Source organism: Coturnix japonica, chromosome Z (genome assembly GCF_001577835.2).
Source record: "Coturnix japonica isolate 7356 chromosome Z, Coturnix japonica 2.1, whole genome shotgun sequence".
NCBI classification, from domain to species: Eukaryota; Metazoa; Chordata; class Aves; order Galliformes; family Phasianidae; genus Coturnix; species Coturnix japonica.
In genome coordinates this window covers 57,857,239-57,880,128 of record NC_029547.1, presented here as the reverse complement: position 1 = coordinate 57,880,128, position 22,890 = coordinate 57,857,239, and the positions used below count along the sequence as shown (strand labels likewise).

Here is a 22,890-nt window from a genome sequence, read left to right as displayed (position 1 = left end):
CAAACAAATACAGGATGTGCTATGTTTCATATATGCTCTTCAGTGGTAACTGTGTCTGGTAAGTAACTTCAATGCTTTCAGTTTACAGCCTAGCAAATGAAATGCTAATCTGTGCTGACAACAAAAGATATTTTTTTTTCTCCACCAAACAATGGTTTATAGCAAGTTTATTTAATTTAGGCCCCAGGTTAGCTCTCTTAGGTCAGTTAATCAGCTGTGCCTGCATACTGCTCTGCTTTGCTGTTTCACAGTGGTTGCCCAAAGATGAATTTTTCTAGCTTATTACCTTAAGCTAGCTGCCTCTTAGTGAAGTCCTCAAGTCCATTTTCTGGCCTGTTTCCTGGTGTTTGCAACTTGCAGTCCCCTTCTCCATCTGTCACTGGCAGCATCAGGGACTGACTGGCTGAAGCTTTCCTCTTCTGTCTTTGTGATAAATCTGTCTTCTGCTGTTCTCTCAATAGATTCCAGGGTACAGAACCTCTAGGGCAGAGCCTTCTGTTAGCCACTCGCTAAGACAGTTTCTCTAACATGTTTTATCAAGATCAGCAATCATGCTTTCTTCCATATGGCCTTTTCTCCCTGAAGCAGCACAGTTCTACAGGATGAAAGATCTTACAGATAGAGCCCTGGGTGTGCCACGCTTCCACATTTCACCACCTAGCTGTATAGTGCCTGCCCAGATGTACCTGGGTGATGACTGAACAGTTCACAACACTGTGTCTCAGCATCTTGGCAGCGAGAAGAATTTTCAAGACAATTTGTAGGACTTTCATAACAGATTTTGGCATACGTTACTGCTTTTGCAACTTGAGGGAGAGCCAACATTGAAGCTTTGTAGGTCCTTCTGATTTGCAATATCTGTTTTGCTGTCTGTGGTATATCAAGCAAAGATAGCTGCTGGGGAGATGGTAAAACAAGAACTCTGTTTTGGCTGCAAACTTCCTGTGAGCACTGACATAGGGCTGTTATCAGCCTGATGGCATCTGGTAGAAGTATTCTGTTTTGTGCTTTTCATGTTCTGCAGAGGCAGGTGCAGCTTCTCCTCAGCCTCCGGCTCCGGTTGTGATGGCAATTTCGGCTTATTTATTGTTTTTCTTCCGGAGAGCTGTAAGGGCGTACAGCCATGCGGGCTACGGGATGTGGGCAAACGGCACCACAGGGAGCTCGAGCAGTCGCCGTTTCTCTGAAGGGCAAGAGCGCTCCTCAGGCGGCGGCCGCCATTTTCCTTAACGGCAAGGGAGCCGCGTTCAGGCGCCATGGCAGCACCATGGCAACGGCAGCCATGTTAGGCTAGGGCAAACGGCGGCCCACCGAGCTTCCATAACTAGTGAGGGCGAAATGGCCGCCGGAAGGGGCGGCCGCTGCTGAGGGCAGCGCTGTGCGACAGCTCCCTCCGCCGCCTTTAGGATTGGCCCATCGAGGGTTTGCCTTCCGGAGGGCCTGAGGAACGCAACGGGAGTCGGTGGGTTGTTTTAGGGTGGGTGAGGGCGGCCGGGCCTAGTCAGGCTGCACCGGGCAGTGAGTGAGGTGTGTGTGGAGGAGGGGCGGCTGGCGGCTGTTGGGGTGGGCCTAGCGGGACGGTTAGTGCTGTGCGACTGCGAGAGGTGCCGAGGTACCCGGAGGGTCGTGGGTGTTGTGGGAGGGTGTTGTTAAGAGGGAGAAAAATTGTTTATTTTGGGGACCCTCTAAGGAAAAAAGATATTGGTTTAGTAAATAAGTATGTGAGGAAAATTCAAGAAAACAGAAGGAAAAATGTTTTGGTAGTGAAGGTTGTTGCCAGGCAGTGGGACAGGTTGCTCAGGGATGTTGTAGAGTCCCTGGAGGTAGTGGAAACCTGGCCGAGGAAGGCTCTTGGCCCTGCTCTTGCTGGATCTGGTTTATTTGTGAGCACTGAGCAGGTCATCAGCAAAGGTCCCTTCCAGCCTCAAGTGCTGGAAGGTAAGCATGGTAAGATGCGGTGTTTCCATTTGAACATCACAGATCAGTGGTTCTCATGAAGGATGGTTTTTTTTGTTTTTCTTTTTATCATGTTACTGTTCACAGTGCTAAACCTAGTGGCATCTTTTAAGACTTAACTTTTGACCATTATTTTCCAAAGCCATCAGAGTTGTGTATTCTGTACTGGGTTGGGTATCTTGTCACCCTAATAAATTGGTTGTGGTTAGGTTGGTGCGTTTGTTTTTCTTTTAATGGTATTCTTTACCAATTAGGCTGAATCTGGAGAAGAGGAGCCTATATGTCTCAGCCACCATGTCCGGAGCTGGCAATAAACGGGCAGCTGCAGAGCCTGGCCCTTCTGCACCTCCAGAGAAAAAGGCAGGGGTTGAAGACTCGGGGACCACAGTGGAGACCATTAAGCTTGGTGGCGTTTCTTCAACGGTATGTCTTACATAGTGCCTCTCAACCTCTTGTTTTTTCTTCTTTGGGAACAAAGTTGTCTCTTCCTTGATGAACCTAGTGAACTGGTTTGTGAGGAATGTGCCACTGACATGTGCTTCTGCACAGGAGGAGTTGGACATTCGGACCTTACAGACCAAGAACCGGAAACTAGCAGAGATGCTTGACCAGCGGCAAGCCATTGAAGATGAGCTACGGGAACACATTGAGAAGCTAGAGCGTCGGCAGGCGACTGATGATGCCTCTCTGCTGATTATCAACCGTTACTGGAATCAAGTTAGTAATATGCTAGGGCTGCTCTGAAAGTAATGCCTCCTATTTCATTCTGTTGGCCCACAATATTAGAAGCTAGTTGTATGGCAGTGAAGTTTGAACCTTCCCGACAGTATTCTGTTACGTTTTGTTGCTGCGTGACAGATGGCAGCAGAGGGGCAGGCTGACAGAATGGCATCTGACATGGAAGTGCTTGTGAAGCAAGGGTGTCCATAGCAGCTATGAAACAGTGAATAACCTCCACTGGCATGGCATGTGGCATGCAGGCTGCTGTTTGTTGCTGATGAAAATGCATAGCTAATGGTGATGATTGTGTTGAAAAATAGAGTTGTGTAGCTGAGTATTTGCTCAATCAAATAATGTCATTGTGCTCTTTTTATCTGTTGTAGTTTCAGATGAAATAAATAGGAGGCATTGCTTTTGGAGTGATATGTGTATTTTATTAATGTTGCTCTCCTTGTGCCTTCTGTTTACCTACACATTCATCCTTTGTCTTGTCTTTTCTCATTTCTCAGTTTGATGAAAATATCCGCATCATCCTTAAACGTTTTGACCTGGACCAAGGCCTTGGAGACCTCTTGTCTGAAAGAAAAGCACTTGTGGTACCAGAACCCGAACCAGACTCAGACAGTAATCAGGAACGCAAAGATGAAAGGGAAAGAGGTGAAGCATGTGGCTGGGGACAGTGGAAAAGATGGATTTCAGTTGTGGATGCTCCTGATTTTTTTTTTTTTTCTAAAGGCTGTTACAGGCTTTCTGATTATGAAGACTGGTGTTGTTTTTCTGCCAGTGTATTTACTTTTTGCACTTCTTTCTGTTTCCAGGTGAAGGGTTGGAGCCAGCATTCTCCTTCCTAGCAACCCTAGCCAGCAGTACTAGTGAGGAGATAGAATCTCAGCTGCAAGAGCGTGTGGAGTCATCTCGGCGTGCTGTTGCCCAGATTGTGACAATGTATGACAAGCTGCAGGAGAAAGTGGATGTGCTGTCACACAAGCTGAATAGTGGAGGTAGGACCAAAAGTGGTGGATCCCTGGCTGACTCTCAAGGATCCCTGTCTAATTCCATCTTAGATGTGATCTTGCATTCTAAGTATTAAGGATGGCTAGGCTTTAAGCTCATATAAAATTGCTTTCCTCTCATAATACCTATTTATCAAAACCTCCAGTAAAGGCGAGTACTAGGAGAATATGGTAACTGCCTCTGAATTTGAATGCCGAGAGTTCTACCCACAGCGCTGGGCTGAGGAGAGGTTTGTTTCTGTCTGTAGTGTGCTTGCTCACCTGAGAGGCTACAGATTGAACCTTGTCAGGCTTACCAGTGAGGAAATGAAACCAATATTGTGCACTGATGCTGGACTTCTCACTTGCATTTCCTAGCTGGCAGTCTCAGGCTGTTGCAGTAATGCCAGTGGTATTGTGAGCCTGTACTCAGTTTTATTTTGTCGTTTGGTTTATTAGTATGTGTTGAAATAGGTTTGCATGTGAGTTTGACCTGCAGTAGGATGTTGATGTGATAGAAGAATGTTTCTGTGTTGCAGATACTGACATGATTGAAATGGTTTCTGGCATTAAGAGATGGTAACAGGCAGTCAGAAACAAGTGGTATGTTAAATGGCAAAGCTCTTTGGCTTGGTTAGTACAAGATACTACTTCAAGGACCCCCTGCTGGAGAAATGTAGCAAGAAGCAGTTAACAAGATAAACTCCTTTTAACTCTTCTCTTTTACTGTTTTAGAAGCTGCTTTCTTTATTTACTTCTCTTTCTTTTTGCCTGTCTCAGATATTTCATTGATGGAAGAAGCAGTCTTGGAGCTTAATTCCTACTTGTCACATGAGAATGGACGTCTACAGGAGCTGGCTGATCTTCTTCAGGAGAAGCACCGAATAATGTCTCAGGAGGTATAAAGGGGGGGGGGGGGGGTCTGTTTTGGATACTGTACTTGATTATTTTCCATTTAAAATAATCTGTTTGCAAAGCAGTTCATTGCCTTAGAGAAAGGCAGCAAGGACAAGAATGGAAATTCAGGTTCTGAACAAAGGTTATGGAAAGAGTTTTTCTATGTAGATTTTTCTGTATAATTAGTATGGATTTGACTGTTATATCTCAGAAGGACAGAATATGATGATTAATGAGTTACGTGGATTTGATTTTTAGAAGCAAACAAAACAGAGAAAAGTGGTAAGATGATGCTAAGCTGTCTGTGACACTTGCTGTTCCTGCCATTTCATCTCTCTTATTTTTTACGGGCTGTGTGTGAAAGTTCTACAGCCTGAAGTGTAAGATGAATACAGTCATTAAGGAACTCAGATTATTGGCAGTACTTACTTTATGAGGCATCTGTAGCCATATGTGTCTATGCTGGCCTGGTTCGGTGTTTGTCTGAAGGCACTTTGGTGGTTTATAGAGCAGGTAATAGTAAGGATTTAAAAGATTAAAAATAACAATAAAAAACCTTTGAGTAAGGCAAGGTGGCTGCTTCTGCACTCTGCCACATTTTTATTTCCTTTTTAAATTATTTTTAATTAGGACAGTCTACTGAATATTATAGAGTGGTTTGGGTTGAAAGGGACCTTAAAGGTCACCCAGTTCCACACCTGATGTGTGTAGGGTGTCCACAACTTCCCTGGAGAGCTCCCAAGAGATCTATCCAATAATTATTTAAACAGCTGATAACTTGCTTTTCTGAAGTTCAGGGACCTGGCTTTGCTTTTTGTCAGTCCCATATTCCTTGAGATCATGAACTCCAATCTTAAGTCCTTTAATGATCTCTTCTGCATTGGTGAGCACCAGGTTCATTAATCATTGTCCTCTTGTTGGTCTGCCCAGTGCCTGGACCAGGAAGCTATTTTCAGTGTACTCCTGCAATCTCCTGGGTTGTTTGCATCCCATCAGGTTGCCAGCAACTGGGTAGATAACTGGATAGTTGAAGTCTCTGGTCAGGATGACAACCTATGAGCATGCTGCTTCTTGTAGCTGAAGCAATAAGGCCTTGTCAACAGACTCTTCTTGATCAGGTGGCCTGTAGTAGATGCTGACCACCAGAAGACCTTTATTGGAGTGGTCCCTGATTTCAGCCCATAAGCTCTCAACCTGTTTGTGGCTGTTTCTCAGCACCAACACTTTGCAGTGTGTCTGCCTCTTAAACATAGAGGGCAACTCCCCCACGCCTTCCCTGCCTGTAAAAAGCTCGTAGCTCATAATTGTTGTGCTCTAATTGTGCAATTTGTCCCATTGCATTTGCATGATAGCGGTTAGGCCATAGTTTTCTAGTTGCACCATGGCTTTCATCTGCTTATTTCCCACGCTATGTGCATTGGTGTAGAGGCATTTCAGCTGTGCTGTCAGACTTGTTCTCTTCTTAAAAGACTAATCTTGGAATAAGCTGTCTGAATAGGAAAATACAATCACAAAGTGTATGAAGAGTGTGAATGCAGTGTATGGTGAATATGAAGAAAAAAATTCTTAGCACTCTGAAAAAATCATTGGTTCTGTCTAATATTGTCACTAAAATATTCTTGACTGCAGTTCTCCAAACTGCAAGAGAAAGTGGAGACAGCAGAGTCCCGAGTGTCTGTTCTGGAGACTATGATTGATGACCTTCAGTGGAATATTGAAAAGATCCGTAAGAGAGAGCAGCGACTTAACCGGCACTTGGCAGATGTTCTTGAACGGGTGAGCACCATCCAGAGAAATGGCTGTAGTTCTGAGTGGCATTTTTCCTAGTGTACTTTGTTGTGAGAAGTCAGAATATACAATCTGAATGTGCTACTGTAGTATATTCTTGGCATTTAATCAAGCATTTATGAAATATGTTGCCTTTTTGCAGGTAAATTCTAAAGGCTACAAGGTGTACGGAGCAGGGAGCAGTCTTTATGGGGGCACAATCACCATTAATGCCCGTAAGGTAAGGCCTTGGTTTTGTTCAAGGGAAAGAATATATTCAAGGAGAGCTTATGTGTTGGATTTTGGTTTGTTACAGAATTAAAAACATCCTTTACTACAGATCTCCTGGGGGGCCTTGACAAACCATTGTATTTCCTTATAAGTTTCCCTGCTATGAAACAAATCTGGGGGAATTAGGGTCTGTCACTTGGTAGCGTTACCTGGTCCTTAATCACTTGATTAACACTATACATCCCAACAGTTTGAGGAGATGAATGCAGAGCTGGAAGAGAATAAAGAGCTTGCTGGGAATCGTCTCAATGAGTTAGAGGAACTACGCCATGATCTTCAGGAAGTAACATCACAGAATGAAAAACTCAAGGTGAGATGTCTATACCTTTCTGAAGATGAAGATTTTTGTGTGGCCTGTGCCCACCTGTCATGCTGTGTTGTATCTCTGGGAATCCTTATTAATATTTTTCTGTTCTGTACTTGCTGTTTGTATATTGAGCCACATAAAAAGCATGCCTAGCTGGCTGAGAGAGGTCATTCTGTGGTTCACTCTTGTGAAACCCTGCTTGGAGTACTGCATCCAGCTTTGGGGTTCCAAGCACCTTAAAGACAATAAGCTTTTAGGTTGGATCTAGAGGAGTGGCATGATAATGACCAGAATAATGAAGCACTCTCCTATGAGGAAATGCTGTGAGTAAGAGTTGTTCAGAGCTGGAGAAGATAAGGCTTTGGGAGTATATTATTGCAACCTTGAAATATTCAAAGGGGCCTTATTGAAAAATTGAGAATTTGTTTTTACCAGAGCCTGTAGACACAATGGGTAATACTTATACACAAACTATCCTCTTAGTTTAAAAATATGGTGGTTTGTTTTTTTTTTCCTTAATGGCTGAATCAAGGTGTACAGTGATACAGTGAAGCTTCCTTCCAGTCCAGACCATTTTCTGTTTCTATGTTCCTGACTATGCTGGGCTCATTGAACTAAGTACTCTTTAAGGATTCTCGCCAACTCAAACTATGTGTTCTAGTTGCGCTGTATACTCAAAATAAGCACATTTGTCTGACTTAAGCTTGCAGTTCAGTGCATTGGTGACACTGTGTGGTCATCAGTGGGAATTCTAATTTTTTATTTCCTGTTCTCAGTTGTGTTCCATTCCTTTAGTATGTTTTAATGATATCTCATTATTATTTCTCCTCTTTAACCTTCCCTCAACTCCATGTGAGTGGAACTGGGGAAATTGAATAGGAGATTCTGGAAAGAATAGATTAACTTCTACCTTTTATTTGTGGTAGAACATATAGAGAGGAAACAACATACGAATTTCTTATATCTTAGTGATAATAACACAAAAATTTGTGAATAACACAGATTTGTGAATCTGTAGTAGATAAAATTTGGATTCTGTTTATCTTATACTTACTTTAGCCTGATAGTAGGAACATCTGAGCTGATACTTAAGTTTTGGAGATGAGACACCAGAAATGAGGCACTAGTAAATGCTGTTTATCCATGTAAGTTTGTTTTGAGAGGAACACCACTTGGCATACAGCTTTCTTTTTCTCTTTGTTAGTATTGAGCATTGTGTGTGTGTGTGTGTATTGTTTCACTGCTTCAAGTCACACCTATTTGCCAAGTTTTCTGTGGTAAAATTCAGATTCTGTGCTTTCTCTCATTTGCTTTCTGTTAATGCGTCTCTTACTGGCACTTAGTTTTTTCTAACTTACAGTCATATTTTTCTGTGTTTCTGTCCTAATTCATTTACATCTTTATGATTTTAGAGTAAATCAGTTGAAAATATTTATTGTGCATCCCAAACTCGTATATTTGAGATGAATTGGTGCAAAACCTGAAAGTGAAGAAATCTTACTGTGTGACTCTGTGAGAGAAACAGCTTTGTATGTATCAGCAGAGACAAAGCACAGACTTTTTTTAATCGATACTTAAGCATATCTTACATCCATTTCTCAGCAGTGCTGTTAAGGTTTTACGTTTTTTCTTTGTTGGTTTTAAGATATTTTTTCTGTTGCCATTAAAAAGTTGCTTGTGGCAGCTTAATTCACTATTATAGTCAAGGAAATGATGTTACTTCCTGTGACACCTTCTTGTCTCCTGACCAGGTTGAGCTGCGACGAGCAGTGGAAGAAGCTGTGAAGGAGACTCCAGAATATCGCTGCATGCAGTCACAGTTTTCTGTTCTGTATAATGAGAGTCTGCAGCTGAAGGCACACCTTGATGAGGCCCGTACATTACTTCATGGCACTCGTACCACACACCAGCGCCAGGTGGAACTAATTGAGGTAGTACATCTGCTCCATTAAACCAGAGAACCTTGTCAGCCACTAACTGTTGCTGTTGATCTGAGTGGCTCTGGGAATGCTCAGGAAATTTCTTCCTGGCAATAATTCATCTGTTCTTCTGCTAATGAGGTGAGAGACACTCCCAGGTCATAGCACCAAGTTCTATCTCCTTCTTACTCCCCAGAGGGATGAGGTCAGCCTTCACAAGAAACTACGCACAGAAGTAATTCAGTTAGAGGACACCCTGGCACAAGTCCGCAAAGAGTATGAGATGTTGAGGATCGAGTTTGAACAGACACTTGCTGCCAATGAGCAAGCAGGTATGAGGTTCTTCTGCTGTGTGTGGTTTTTTTTCCTTGTTGTTTGTTTGTTTCTTTTTTAGAAAAAGCAGCCCCATTAGAGGTTGCATTGCAGCAAAACACTTAGCATGATTTTATTTTTTTCTGTCATTTTTAAGTACCTGTCCTGACAAGTTTCAGAAGCCTGTTCCATGTTATCTGATGTCCTCTTAGGTGTTGCAAAATGTTTCATTTTCATAGGATTGTTGAGTGCTAGAATGGTTTGAGTTGGAAGGGATCTTTAAGATCATCTAGTTCCTACCCTCCTGCTGCAGGCAGGGACACCTCCCAGAAGATAAGATTGCTCACAGCCACAGAGATCCGCAACCCTGGGCAACCAGTTCCAGTGTGTTACCATCCTCATAGCAAAGAGTTTCTTCCCAATATCAAGTCTTAATGTACACTGTTGTAGTTTAAGCCCATTTCTTCTCATTCTCTCCTGTTCTAGTTTAAAGCCATTTCTCCTCATTCTCTCCCTACATGCCCTTATAAGTCCCTCCCCAGCTTTCCTGTAGGCCCTCTTCAGGTACTGGAAGGCAGCTGTAAGGTCCCAGCCTCCCTCAGCCTGTCCTTGTAGATGAGAAAAAGAGTAAAAGCAAGAAAACTTACAGCTCAAGATTAAAAACAAACAAACAAACAAAACAAAGTTTGATTAGCATAAAAATAGGTGATGCAAAGTAGTCACTCACCCTCCCCACCTCACCCCTCCATGCTGATGTGAAGTCAGTTCACAAGCATAAAATGGCTAACTGTTTTAAATCTCCCTTCTTTTTCACTTTTCATTGATAACACTACATAGCATAGAGTATCTCTCTGGTCAGTTTGGTTTATCTGCTTTGTTTCCTCTCAACTTCCTTTGTACCCCCAATTTACTTATTGGGGGCACATAATAAGAAAGAGGAAAGACCTTGACAACATGCAGACATAGTTCAACAGTAGCCACAACGTTTGCATGTTACCATCACTGTTTTGGTTCCTAAATCTAAAACAATGCTATATGAGTTGCTATGAAGAAAATTAGCTCCGTCACAGCCTTATCAAATTAAAAAGATGTATTTTTCCTTCAAGGAATGCTGGGAGGAAAAAAGTAAAGGGGAAACTAGGACTGGAAATCTCCAGAGACTTATTGTAGCTTATGAAGCTGGTATGACTTTCCTGTGAATGTGTTGTGTGGTGGAATGATTATAGTCCTATTTTTGTCTCTTGTCACTCCCTCACTATGAAAGTCTACAAAAAAATGAGTGAAAGTGTGTTTTGTTACATTTGTTTTTCTGTTTTTCTAGGCCCGATTAATCGGGAGATGCGTCATCTCATCAGCAGCCTCCAGAATCATAACCACCAGCTGAAGGGAGAGGTATTAAGATACAAACGCAAACTGAGAGAGGCCCAATCTGACTTGAGCAAGGTATATAAATACAAAATGCCAGTAAAGAGCAGAAAACGCTTAGTGAAAGTGTGGATGCTGTCAGTCTTTACCTTTAGTATCAGCTTTTCTGTTATGGTGTGCAAGATGCAGCATCATTTCTGATGGAGTTCCATGCTCTTCTTTCCACTTAACAGATGAATTGTCTTCCTTCTGTAGCTTTATAGAGCTCTGTGAACAGTGTTAGAGGAAACATGCAAGCAGTTTGGGAAGACCAGATAGGCAGATAACTGTCATACAAGTTTCTAGCTGGTAACCTGATGTCTTATTTCCTTCTCTGTCTTACCTGTTGCTGTTCCATGACAGATCCGTTCTCGTAGTGGTAGTGCTATTCTGCAATCCCAGTCCAGCACTGAAGACACAAAGGAGGAGCCTCCAGAGATCAAACAGGAGCCCGATGACCCTTCTGCCCAAGTGTCTGCTCCTAAAGCTGCTTCTGAAGAAGCTAGTGAAGTTAAGGCCAGGCGAGATGAAGAGGAACGGGAGCGCGAAAGACGGGAGAGGGAAAGGGAACGAGAAAAGGAAAAAGAGAAAGAGAGGGAGCGAGAGAAAGAGAAAGAAAAAGAAAAGGAGCGGGAGCGAGAAAAACAGAAACAGAAGGAATCTGAGAAGGAGAGAGAGTCCAAAGAGAAGGAGAAAGGGAAGCATGAAGATGGAAGAAAGAAGGAGGCTGAAGTGATCAAGCAGTTGAAGGCTGAGCTCAAGTAAGATTTGCTGTTTCTCCCTTTCTTTTGTGAGTTATGCCCAAACTCAAGTGTTTGTATGAGATCACTTGCAGCTCTTAGGTAATTTGTTCTGGAAATTAGAAGTTTGTAACACTTTCCATCAGATTATGTTTTGGACAGCATAATAACATTTCACTCAGAATAGAAGCAAGTGTGAATACCAAACCACATACTTCATACTCTGTGTCAAGCAGCTGTCACTGCAATTGTGTAAAACTCAACAGCAGCATGTTACTAATGAAGGGCACAGTGGTCTCTTCTGTACGATCATTAAGCATACAGATGTAAAGAATATGGAGAAGTTAAACTGGTACGATTATCGTGTCGGAAAAGATTATCAGGGACAAATGAAAAGCACTCACTGGTGTTGTAGACTCGCAAGAAATTCCACAAGGAGCAATCTCCAGAGAGAGATTCTTTCTCAGTAATAGTCCTTAGATGGGTTGTAGGAGAGGTAGAGCCAGGCTCCACCCCTTCTGATCACACAGGTGAATTGCCTTCACCTGTGCTCCCACAGCTGACTCAGTGCTCACCTCAGACGATCAATCAGAGGTTCAGCAGTTCCCATACACTCCACCACTTCACCATGTGAACCAATGATTGAGTTAACTAGAGGGTGAGTCTTCCCTAATACAGAAATTCAACACATTGCAATGCTTATACAATTTCCCATTGCAATGCATGTTGACACAATTTAGGCGAGTGATGATTGATGAAAGTTCATGTTCTTCCATGGGCCAGTGCTTGATGATGTTACTGGAGGCATGTGGTTGTGAGGTGCAGGTCCATCCTATGCTCCATCAGTCCCATGCAGACCATCACCAGATGCTGCACATGATCTGACAGCAGCACTGGAATGCTTTGAGGACATTTTGTTTCTTCCGGTGGTCCTAGAGGCTCAAAGACTCACGGGGAGTAATACAGATGTTTCAAAGGTACCAGGAGGGGAAGGTCTGCCCTCCAAGGTAAGATACAGGCTGTATTTCTATCCTGGGTCAACACTTCAGCTTGTATTAGGGCATGCCCCATCCACCTGTACCATATCAGCACAGGACAGGGCATATCTCACCCCCTCAGACTGAGGGAGGGACCCAGTGTAATCCACCTGCCATTGCTGGAGAGGACTGTGTCCTCTAGCAAGATGGGATGTCCCCCAAAACCTCCAGTTATCACTCTATCACCATCAAATCTAGTTGGATCTCCATAGATTATTGATGTTTCTGCCCCTGTGTCAACCAACACCATAACTCTGTATATTCTTTTGGGACCAAAAAATTGTTAGTTCAACATAGGGCCTCTGGTCCCATCTGGAGGCCCTGGGGGGACTAATGTCCCTTGTCACACCTTAAACTGTCTTACGGCCAAATCTCTTATTTCTGGTGGCTCAGGCACTGTGGCCTGAGACACCTGAGGGGGCTTCTTCCTATTAGGGATTATGAAACCCACTGGGTTCTATGTTATTAGTATTCTACCTATAATTCTTACCCTCAGTTTTTTAGGGTAATTTTGAAATTTTTGATTATCCTTCAGCTGTCTCCATAGCTGGAGGAGGACATGATTGGGCTGGTGATCAATTTTTGCAAATTGAACCCCAGCCCAGATAAGACTGTTAAACATTTGCTTTCTGGAAAACCTTGCAGACCCCAATTGAGGATTTTGTACAACTGGCTTCTTGGTTTTAATTACTGGGAGTATTTCTGCTTCTTCTAATTTGTGAATATTGCACCTGGTCTGCATGCACTTTGTCTCTCCCAAATCAGCTACTAATTGGGCAGCCTGCTGGAGCACAGACTGAGGCTACCAGGGGTTTCAGTATAGATACTAGAGACCTGGTGTAGATGGGAAAGGGCCTGTTGTAGGATCAAGTTGTTCATACCTGCTGAGAATCTTACCATATCTGGGCTTTCAAATGAGTCTTTGTATATTGCTTCTCAGTATTGCTACCCAGTTCACAAATGTAATTTTGAAGGTCCTCCACAGAGATATTTCCCATCACATGTAGGGAACCCCATTTTTCAGTGATGGTTGCTAACTCCTAACAGGGAGATCCCAGAAATCCTGAGATATGTCCCGGAATCATTTCATGTAAGGGGGTAGTGTTCTCCCCCTGACCCATTTATCAAGATTCCATAAAAAAGACATTATATTTTTTTAATGTATTTGGACTGCCTGGCTCACCAAATGTAGGATCAGTAAATATACGTTGTATAGGATATAGAGAAGTTAAGCTGATACATAATCATCACGTTGGAAAAGTTAATCAGAGATTAACTTTTTTTAAATGAAAAGTGCTCATCAGTGTTGTACGCTCACAAGAAACTCCATGAGGAGCTTTCTGCAGGGAGAGATCCTTCCTTAGTGGCAGTCAGTCCTTAAGTGGGGTATAGGAGAGGTGCAGCCAGACTCTACCCCTTCCGATCACACAAGTGAATTGCCTTCACTTGTGCTCCTGCACCTGACTCAGTGTTCTCAGGTGATCAATCAGAGGTTCAGGCCATGATTCAACAGTTCCCATGTATCTTAGATCAGTACTAAAGTAGAGATGGATAGCTATTGCTTATTTTCAGGATACATGCTTCCTTCACCCTGTGTTCTGTTGGCTTTTCAACCCATGTGTGCCTGAACCTGTTCTTTGCAGCTTTCAACTTGCATTTACCAGAGTGAAATGAGCCATGGAAGAAGACTCTATGTACCTGCAGTGTGGAATGCAGAGAGAATATTATTGAATATGTGATATTGTAGCTTTTCTGCTTTGTTCTTACAGTCCTCTATCTCTGTCTTTACAGGAAGGCTCAGGAGAGCCAGAAGGAGATGAAGCTGTTGTTAGATATGTACCGCTCTGCACCCAAAGAGCAGAGAGACAAAGTGCAGCTCATGGCAGCTGAGAAGAAGGCAAAAGCAGAGGTAAACCTCATTGCCATTTTTTCCTCAAACATACTTCTTAAAACTTCTTTACAAATACTCTGTGCCAGAACTGTGGTGCCTTTGTTGTCAAAATGAGCGGTCTTTTCTCACATTTGTTGATTACAATAGAGGCTGGAGTGGTCTGGAGCTGAGAAGAGATAGGCCCTCTTGAAGGGCAGTGTTTTAATCATCGGTGTTAAAGGAGGTTGGTTGTTCAAAGCAGTTCTTAGTTTTCCATATCTGTTATATGTAGGACAGCTTTACATCATTAAAAAAATTTAGAAAGACCTAAAGGCAGACTTAGGTGTGCTATTAGGAAAATGGAGAGTGTGGTCTCAGATTTCTTAGTGGATGTGGCAGGGAACATCACCCAACATATTTTAATTGAGTCTTGAACAATAATTTGGAAATGAAAATTTAAAATGTTCCATATGAGTGAAGCTGCAGAGATAACTGAAAAAAGTTATAATGTGATGTTAAGAGGGTGTTATTTCCTCCTCCAACCACTCTGGTTCAGGACTTTCTCTTGTCTAGCCAATGGAGCCCAGACTGGGGACATATGGTCTCAGCCTAGGCTGAGAGATGTGGCTGCTACTTTCCTGAGTGCAAGCACAGAGGTAGTGATGCTAAACACATGTGGCAGGGACATGCACAGAGGATACAAGACACAGACATGGGCAGTCAAGCAGATTGCCATGGACAAACTGCTGCTTTCAGCAATGCCCACGTACTTGACTCAAAACATTAATACAAATAGACAAGCCCCTGCGTCTTCTTCACATGATGGGGTAAAAATTCACTGTGGAAGGTACACATGCGTACACACAGTTCTGTCCAGTTTCACAAGCATGCACATTTTAGCAGATCCCTCCAGTACTAGCACAGCCCTTCTGTCAGTTTGGCTCTTCTGCCTGCATCCCAGACCTCTCTACTCAATTCACAAACTGTCTTACTAAAAGTTGGCACTTAGTCCTTGCAGTGTATATATGTGTGGCATGGGTAGTGAGTTCACAGAGAGATAGTTAAGAAAAAGATATATGGAGATTCTGTCAGAAGATAGGCCAGACTGCAGCGGTTAGCCAGATGACCATGCCAACCAGTCTGGTTTCACACACAACCAAGTCCTTTCTGTCTACCCACCCCTTTGTTAATCTTGTTCCCCTTCCCCATGCTCAGAGGTTTGCAGAACTCTGATGCCTATAGCCTTCTTATTTCAGACCCCCTCTGGTCTAGTCTTTTCCATCGCAAAGCCCAATTTAGTCTTCCTGGAAGTAGCACCTCTAGTTTTTTGAAAGCCTGGCAATTACTGGGACTGACAAGGTTTGCTTGTTGTTATTGTATGCGTGTTTGTCTGCTCAGGTCAGTGCCTCTGTGTATCTTGTTTCTGGCCTCTTCCTTTTTTTCCACCTTGGTTTCCTAGTTGGCAAGGTCCCCAGTCAGATGACCTTCTTGGGATTAAATGATCTGACATTCCCTCATCAATTAGCGTGACTCACCAGGTTTGGTTTCCTTGTTTTGTCAGTCAGGTTTGTGTTTCCATGTTTTGTTTATGGTTTCTTCTTTTTTTTCTTCCCTCTTGCACTGAAAAAGGTGCTTGACCAGATGCCTTTAAAGGAGCAGGTGCTCTTCTTCCACATAGTCTTAGATATATGAATGCAAGAAACAAGTGTCATTAGTGTTATGAAGGTGCTGTTGAATTTTCCAGGGCTCTGAAATAAAGGTCTTAATCTTAAAGCTCACGTTAATGGTTTGTCTGCGAGTATTTTGGTGTCCTGTTGAGAGGAGCTGGATTTTATTTTCCTGTGCTTAGAAGGCAGTTTTTCTAATGTTTTGAAGAACTGTGGAGCAAACGGGTGCTTAACAAAGCTCAGGCCACATTCTTGCATTTAGCGTCTTTTCTGTCTTGTCTTTTCTTAAGCTGGAAGAACTAAGGCAGAGAGTGAAAGAATTGGAAGACAAGGAGAAAAAGGAGAGTAAAAAGATGGCTGATGAGGATGCCCTTCGGAAGATCCGAGCAGTGGAGGAACAGATTGAGTATTTACAGAAGAAGCTAGCCATGGCTAAACAGGTGAGTTTCTAGTGAGTTCTGTCATGGCGTGTGCATTTGAGAAATAAGTGTCTTTAGTTTACTGCTAGGGAGACAGAATTAACATTGTCATATGTTTCAGAGATGCATGAGGTTTGTCCTTGTGTATTGAAGAGGGAAAAAACTCAACAGCAGCTATCACAAAGTTCATGGCAGAAGTGGTAGGGAAAATATATGAGGCCAAGCTGGAAAACACAGAGGAGAAATGGCTGGGTCAGCCTCTAGAGGAGGGTGAAATAGTATTCGTATATGTACAGTTCATATCATTAATACATTCCTGTGGTGCTGTGATATACCATCTTCTACAAAAAAGGACATAATCCAGTGTTAACAGGGCAGGACTGACCTGAGTACAGGCAAGGCAAACAAGTAATTTGATGTGTACTATTTAGAATTTAATTTTTTTCCCTTTAGAATACAGTTATACCAACTTGTCACTTCAGTGATGAAGCACCATGAGTGTAAAGGGCTTGACAGCCTTTTAATTGGAAGCTGTTGAGTTGTCAACCTAGGGCATTAATTGGCCTAGTTTATGACAGCTATTTAGCCAGCTGCCTGAAGTTGGTAGGTGGTTTCTTCCCAACTCTGGCAATAACTGCAGCTGATTTTTCCCACCAGATAAGTGAGCATCTGTGAGTTTCTCTGAAGATGAATGCCTTTTCTCCACTTCATAATTCAGGGCATTTCTCTTGTCGAGCGCCTAAAGACTGATGCATTTTCCTTTATCTGTGTTAGTTCTGGTGTCTGTACAATGTCCAGGATAATTGTAGTGATACCAGAAACAGCTCTGCCAGAGCCAGTGATTCTCTTGCAGGAGGAGGAGGCTCTGCTGTCAGAAATGGATGTCACAGGCCAAGCCTTTGAGGACATGCAGGAGCAGAACATACGGCTGATGCAGCAGCTACGGGAGAAGGATGATGCCAACTTCAAGCTGATGTCAGAACGCATCAAGTCCAACCAGATTCACAAACTGCTGAAAGAAGAGAAGGAGGAGCTGGCAGACCAAGTTTTGACACTGAAGACACAGGTAACTTGAGAGAAGGAAAGAGAATAGCCATGGGAAGGTGAAAATACTGTAAGTTAATCCTGGTAGGTAGCTAAGACCCTCACAGCTGCTTGCCTGTATTCCGTCAGTAGAACAGAGGAGAGAAGGGCAAAAGTGCAAATGTCCATGGGTTGAGAGAAAGGCAGCTTACTAAGTAAAAAAAAGTTGCATGTGCAAGAGAAGCAAAATTAATTCACTACTTGCTGTTAGCAGTTTAACCACTTCTAGGAAAGCAGGGCTTCATGATGCATACTGGTCATCTGGGAAGACAAATGGCATGACTCTGAACACGTTCTCCTAGTCTTCCTCCTTTTCTCAGATTTCACTGCTGAGCATAACATCATGTAGGATGGAATATCTGTTTGTTCAGCTTAGGGCAGTAGTTCCAGTAGTGCCCTCCTATAGCTTCTTATGCACCCCATGTCTATACTGATGAGATAGCATTGTCAACAACTAAAATTTGTTATCAACAGTATTTGTTATCAATACTATTTTGATTTCAACACTATTTTGGCCAGAAATTAAAAATACCATATAAGCCACTTTAAGGAAAATTACCTCTGCCTCAGCCAAAGTTAGAACAGAAGGAAATGTTCTTTATATTAATTGAAGTATTCTCCATTGAACTTCAAGGGATCTGTCTCAGTAAGAAATTGCTGTATGAGTCTAAGCTGTCCTGCAGGTTCATTGTTATGAAGAGAAAGTGGAAGGAAAACTGAAGAAGTCACTTTCCTATGGTAACAGTTCTTCCACTTACATGTTCTACCATATTTGGCACCAAAGTAGAACTACTGTCTTGCAGCAGTTCTGTCAGCAACTCACCAGAAGATGAATTTGTGTTGCAGGTGTTTGCTAGATCTGTAAGCATTCCTCAGAGAGTTCTCAGTATTCCTGTTAGGAGTGCCAGTGTGTCTGTATCCAGGAAGAAAAAGGGAAGGTAAAGAACTGCCATCTTTAGTGATGAGGAGGCAGGGGTAGTTTTTTGCGTATAGTTTTACGGACAACTCTGAAGACCTACAAGGCATTCAATTCAGTCTTTCTGTGTCTCATCTCTCCTTTTCTAAGGTGGATGCCCAGCTGCAGGTTGTACGTAAGCTGGAGGAGAAGGAACACTTGCTACAAAGCAGTATTGGAACGGGTGAGAAAGAGCTTGGTCTTCGAACACAGGCCCTGGAAATGAACAAACGCAAGGTGAGCAGTTCCTTTTGGAGATGGAATTGTTGTCTCTTGGGTATCTCCTCTCTCTCACTGGCATTGTGGAACCTGATATTCCCTGCTTGTCTTATACAGTATGAGAAGGCTGAGGAGCAATGAAGAGCGTGCTAATTAAACTGTCATATACTGTTGTTTACATTTATAAAGATAACTAAGTTGTAGTTGTTTCTGTGAAAGTCTCTATTAGGTAGGGGGCTGACGTGCCTTGAAAAGGGAACTTAGGGAAGAAGAGGTAACAGCCAGATGCTAAACTAATTGAGATCAGTTAAAGCTTTCATAGGAAAGATGAGGTCAGTAAAAGGAAATTATGATTAAGGAACACAAAGGCATGTCTTAAATGTGTAAGATACCTAAATTAAGTTGGTCTGTAGGCTAAAACTGAGTATTACAGTTGATTCAGCCAAATGACAAGAAAATGACAAAAAAAACCCCAAACAAACAAGAACCAAACAACCACCCATACAAAAAAGCCTTATCTTGCAGTTCTGTCTAACCTCACTGTAGATTTGCTTCTAAATTCAGTAGGAAAAAGAGGAAATGGAAAGCTAAAAATACTAACAGGGAATCTGAGGGCGCATTTATGTTTTCCAAGTGAGATGCATTGCGATGTAACAAGTTGTTTCTGTTGAAGAGGAATGTTCAAGCTAAATTATTAGAGCTTGTAGGCAGAAAGATACTTTGCTGTTTGACATAATGTTTAGGGAATTATTTCAGTTCTTCAGTGTGAAACTACCAAAAACAGATCTGAAAGATATACATCTCCAGTAGCTCTAGACATATTTTGTGAGCAGTGTTAAGTTTACAAATAGAGGAACCAGAAATCACTAGGCCTTCTTTCGTGTTTGTTACTTCTGTGATGGTTTACTTTTTTCAGGCCATGGATGCAGCTCAGCTTGCAGATGATCTGAAAACCCAACTAGAGCTGGCCCAGAAGAAGCTACATGACTTCCAGGATGAGATAGTAGAAAGCAGAGTAACTAGAGAGAAAGAGATGTTCAACTTCAAAAGGGCTGAGGTATATACCACATGCATAACCTTTCAATGTCTGTTTCCCTTGGTGTCTGCTCTTTGTGCAGTGAAGTCAGAGTAGGTTTCAACTGCATTAATTTCCTCACTGTTTCCTAGTTAATACTTTTTTGTCACTTTACTTGGGTTTCTGGTTGATAAAGTCTTGACTGTTTCAGGTCTTGGCTGCTGAAAACTGACAATACAAGAAGTACCAGAGGATAGTATCATCTCCTGTGTGCCACTTGGGATAAAAGTATGAATGGAGTGATATAGCTAGATGCACAGTTAGTCAGGTGCTAGTTCTGTTTCTTTCATGAAGAAGCTGTGGAGAGAAGGCATTGCTCATTTATTTGGTCTCCTTGTTTTTATGCAGGAAGACATTTCTAGGTTACGCAGGAAGCTGGAAACCACTAAGAAGCCTGACATGGTTCCTAATTGTGATGAGATATTGATGGAAGAAATCAAGGATTACAAGGTGAGCAGCTGTCTGTGTTTCTCTCTTGAACTCCGCTTTAGTCAAAAGGCTTTGTAGTCACACTTCTGAGTATTTGACATTTGTTATCTGAACTCTGGCACCATAGGCCTATCTTGCATTGAAAAAAGTACCCTTTCCTTAGCAGAAGTTGAAAGACCTTTATCTTCAGTCATCTTTTAACATACCTGTCACAATGCAGAAGGCCCTAACTGTAATGTTTCCATCTTCCAGGCCCGACTGACCTGCCCGTGCTGTAACATGCGCAAAAAGGATGCTGTCTTAACAAAGTGTTTTCACGTCTTCTGTTTTGAGTGTGTGAAAACACGCTATGACACTCGACAGCGTAAGTGCCCAAAGTGCAATGCTGCCTTTGGTGCCAATGACTTCCACAGGATCTACATTGGTTGATTCTTTCCATTGGAATCCGAAACCTTCTGCTTATGCTGTCCAACCCAGCCTCCCTCCCTTTCTCTAACTGGCACCTTTGGGGCAGTCTGCAGCGTCCTTAGGGAATGCTTAAAAAAAAAAACACCACAAAAAAGGTAGTGGACCTCAGTTCCTTTCTTGTCCCTTTTTGTTTATCTTCAGTTTTTGTGGATTGCTTCTTTTTATGGTTCAGAGGACGCTTTCCATTTTATCACTTTCATACTGTCAAGTTGGAAACGTCTAGCTGAAGCCTTGTGTTGATGGCATGGAAGGGCTCTGCAGCACAATAAATGAGGTCTTTATTTGAAGAATTTGCTGTTTTTTGAATTTCAAATCATGTCAGTATGATGGCATTGCTAAGTGTGAATATCCAATAACCAAGAATGAACTGGTCTACATATGTAGTGGAATGACTTACAGAATTGCTTAGGTCGGAAGGGATCTTAGGAGCCTTCCTGTTTTTAGCACCCTGCCAGGGGCTGGTTTCCCTCCACACCAGGCGGCCTGGGGCCCTATTTGACCTGGCCTTGGATGCCTTCAGGGATGGGGCATCCACGGCTTCTCTGAGCAGCCTGTTGCAGTGCTTCACAGCCCTCTGAGTGAAGAATTTATTCTTAATATCTAACCTACTTTTCTTGTCTTTTAGTTTAAAGCCATTCCTCCTTGTCCTGTCCCTATCAGGCTGTGTAGAAGTTGGGTTCCCTCCTGCTTAGAAGCTCCTTTTTAACTATTAGAAGGGCCACTGTGATCTCCCTGGAGCCTTCTCCAAGCTAAATAAACTCAGCTCCCTCAGCTTTTCTTTGTAGGAGATGAGCTCCAGCCTCTCTCACCATTTTCATGGCTCCTCTGTGGTCCCTGCCCAACAGCTCTACGTCCTTGTGCTGGAAGCCTTGGGCAGGGGCCCCATCCAAAGCTTTTTGTCCAGGCTGGAGTGTCAGGCCAAGTATCTGTGAAGGCTGCTGCATTAGTGAGCATGCCTCTGTTGCCGAAAGCATGTGCGTATCTTTGCATCTGGAAAATGAGAAAGAAAAGGCAATGGAAAACCTTTGAAAACAGCATCCCACTGATGTTGACGTGGATATCTTCCTCTAGGCTGAGATGCTGCCCTTTGTTTCCTGAAATTAATTTGTAAGGATTACTTCAGTGCAGTTTTGCCACAAAGATTAATCTTGTAATGCACATGCTATAATAAAAGCTCTCATCTGGATTACTGTTCTGTTTGTATTAAGTTTGATAATATCTAGCTATGTTTCTGTCTTTGTCCAATTATTGGAAATGTTTTTTTCCAGGCTTTAAGTTTCTGAAGCACAGAGATGAATTTCTTCCTTTCTGTATTCAAAAAAGTTAACTAGAAAAACCTCTGTAATAATGGCTGTGCCTTCACCACCTTATTCTGGGCGTAGTGGAAGAAACAAAATGCTGGCTTGTTTGTTTTTGTGCATCTACTAACAGTGCTGGGCTCCCTCTAGGTACAGCAGCAACCAAGCACCTGAAACAGTCTGGACTTGGGTCACAGATAAGGTTTTAAACACTTTTTTTCTTACTCCTTCCCAAGGTAAAAATGATTTCTTATTTTAAGATAATTATTATGTTTAATCTTATTGTGGAAGTGATTATATTTTCAGACTTGTAATTTAAACACTGACAAGTGGTGAAAAACTCGGTGTTTTGACTTCCCAGAATGAATGAAAATAACTTAAAAGTGTATCAGGACTAAAAATATTTCGGTGAAAAATAAGGGAAGGTATGCAAATATTCTTAGAGAAAACCATCTAAATTCAGTGACTGAGACAGTAGTCAAGTATGATGAAGAAAACATCTCTAGCACTAATGAGGTGCTGTGTGCACACACACGTGCAGGGTGTGTGTGTGTGTGTAAAGCAGTGTTTTTACAGGCTCACAGTGTGATTTCTGAAGAGCACTGTTATCAAGAGGTAACCTATGAAGATGACAATTACTTGTCAAATAGAGTGAAGCCCCTGGGGAAGACATGATCTGAAGGGGGAAGAATTTATTATGGACCCAAACAACATGTAGACAGGACAGAACTCTACAGCCTTTTGATACAGGCAATCTCCAGCCTGTAGGCATGGGAATGAGCGATACCTCCCATCCTATGAAAATCTATGGAGAACACTGTTCACTATAGAATCAGTCTGGATTTTTCTCTCTCTCAGTCTATTAATGTGGTTCTGGAACTATAGACCTGACTGAAAAAAAAATCTCTTTTTGTTGTTTTGTTTCCTGGTTACTTTTGTTGGTAGAGTTGGCAAAGCTCAAGACAGGACAAATGATAAGGAAGATCTGATGTTCTCTGCATCCGTCTATCTTGTACATTTTGTGGGGGTTGAATACATTCTTCCCTGACCTAAGATTGTAGTCTG

At 42.4% G+C, this 22,890-nt stretch overlaps 1 protein-coding gene across 4 annotated transcripts; it reads left to right on the top strand.

Annotated features, from left to right (window-relative positions):
- The first annotated feature begins 157 nt into the window (after nucleotides 1-157).
- On the top strand, nucleotides 158-21,713 carry RNF20 (ring finger protein 20). 4 transcript variants are annotated; one of them, XM_015849826.2, is made up of 20 exons: nucleotides 159-1,462; nucleotides 2,211-2,379; nucleotides 2,506-2,673; nucleotides 3,186-3,333; nucleotides 3,495-3,677; nucleotides 4,449-4,567; nucleotides 6,195-6,341; nucleotides 6,496-6,573; nucleotides 6,814-6,933; nucleotides 8,682-8,861; nucleotides 9,046-9,181; nucleotides 10,483-10,604; nucleotides 10,929-11,326; nucleotides 14,134-14,251; nucleotides 16,170-16,319; nucleotides 17,152-17,364; nucleotides 18,448-18,573; nucleotides 19,472-19,612; nucleotides 19,979-20,080; nucleotides 20,312-21,713. In XM_015849826.2, exons 2-20 carry the CDS (start codon nucleotides 2,251-2,253, stop codon nucleotides 20,486-20,488), a joined length of 2,955 nt encoding a protein of 984 aa, XP_015705312.1. In that variant the 5' UTR covers nucleotides 159-1,462; nucleotides 2,211-2,250; the 3' UTR covers nucleotides 20,489-21,713. The 4 variants fall into 4 exon arrangements, with proteins under 4 accessions (XP_032297089.1, XP_015705312.1, XP_015705314.1 ...); XM_015849828.2 differs by having other exon boundaries at nucleotides 159-1,477; XM_015849827.2 differs by having other exon boundaries at nucleotides 159-1,527.
- The last annotated feature ends 1,177 nt before the right edge of the window (nucleotides 21,714-22,890 follow it).

Coding starts and splice junctions, on each gene's coding strand:
- RNF20 (XM_015849826.2), top strand. CDS start 2,251: ATGTCCGGAGCTGGCAATAAACGGGCAGCTGCAGAGCCTGGCCCTTCT. Junction 6,574..6,813: donor TCACCATTAATGCCCGTAAG/GTAAGGCCTTGG, acceptor ACATCCCAACAG/TTTGAGGAGATGAATGCAGA. Junction 11,327..14,133: donor CAGTTGAAGGCTGAGCTCAA/GTAAGATTTGCT, acceptor CTGTCTTTACAG/GAAGGCTCAGGAGAGCCAGA.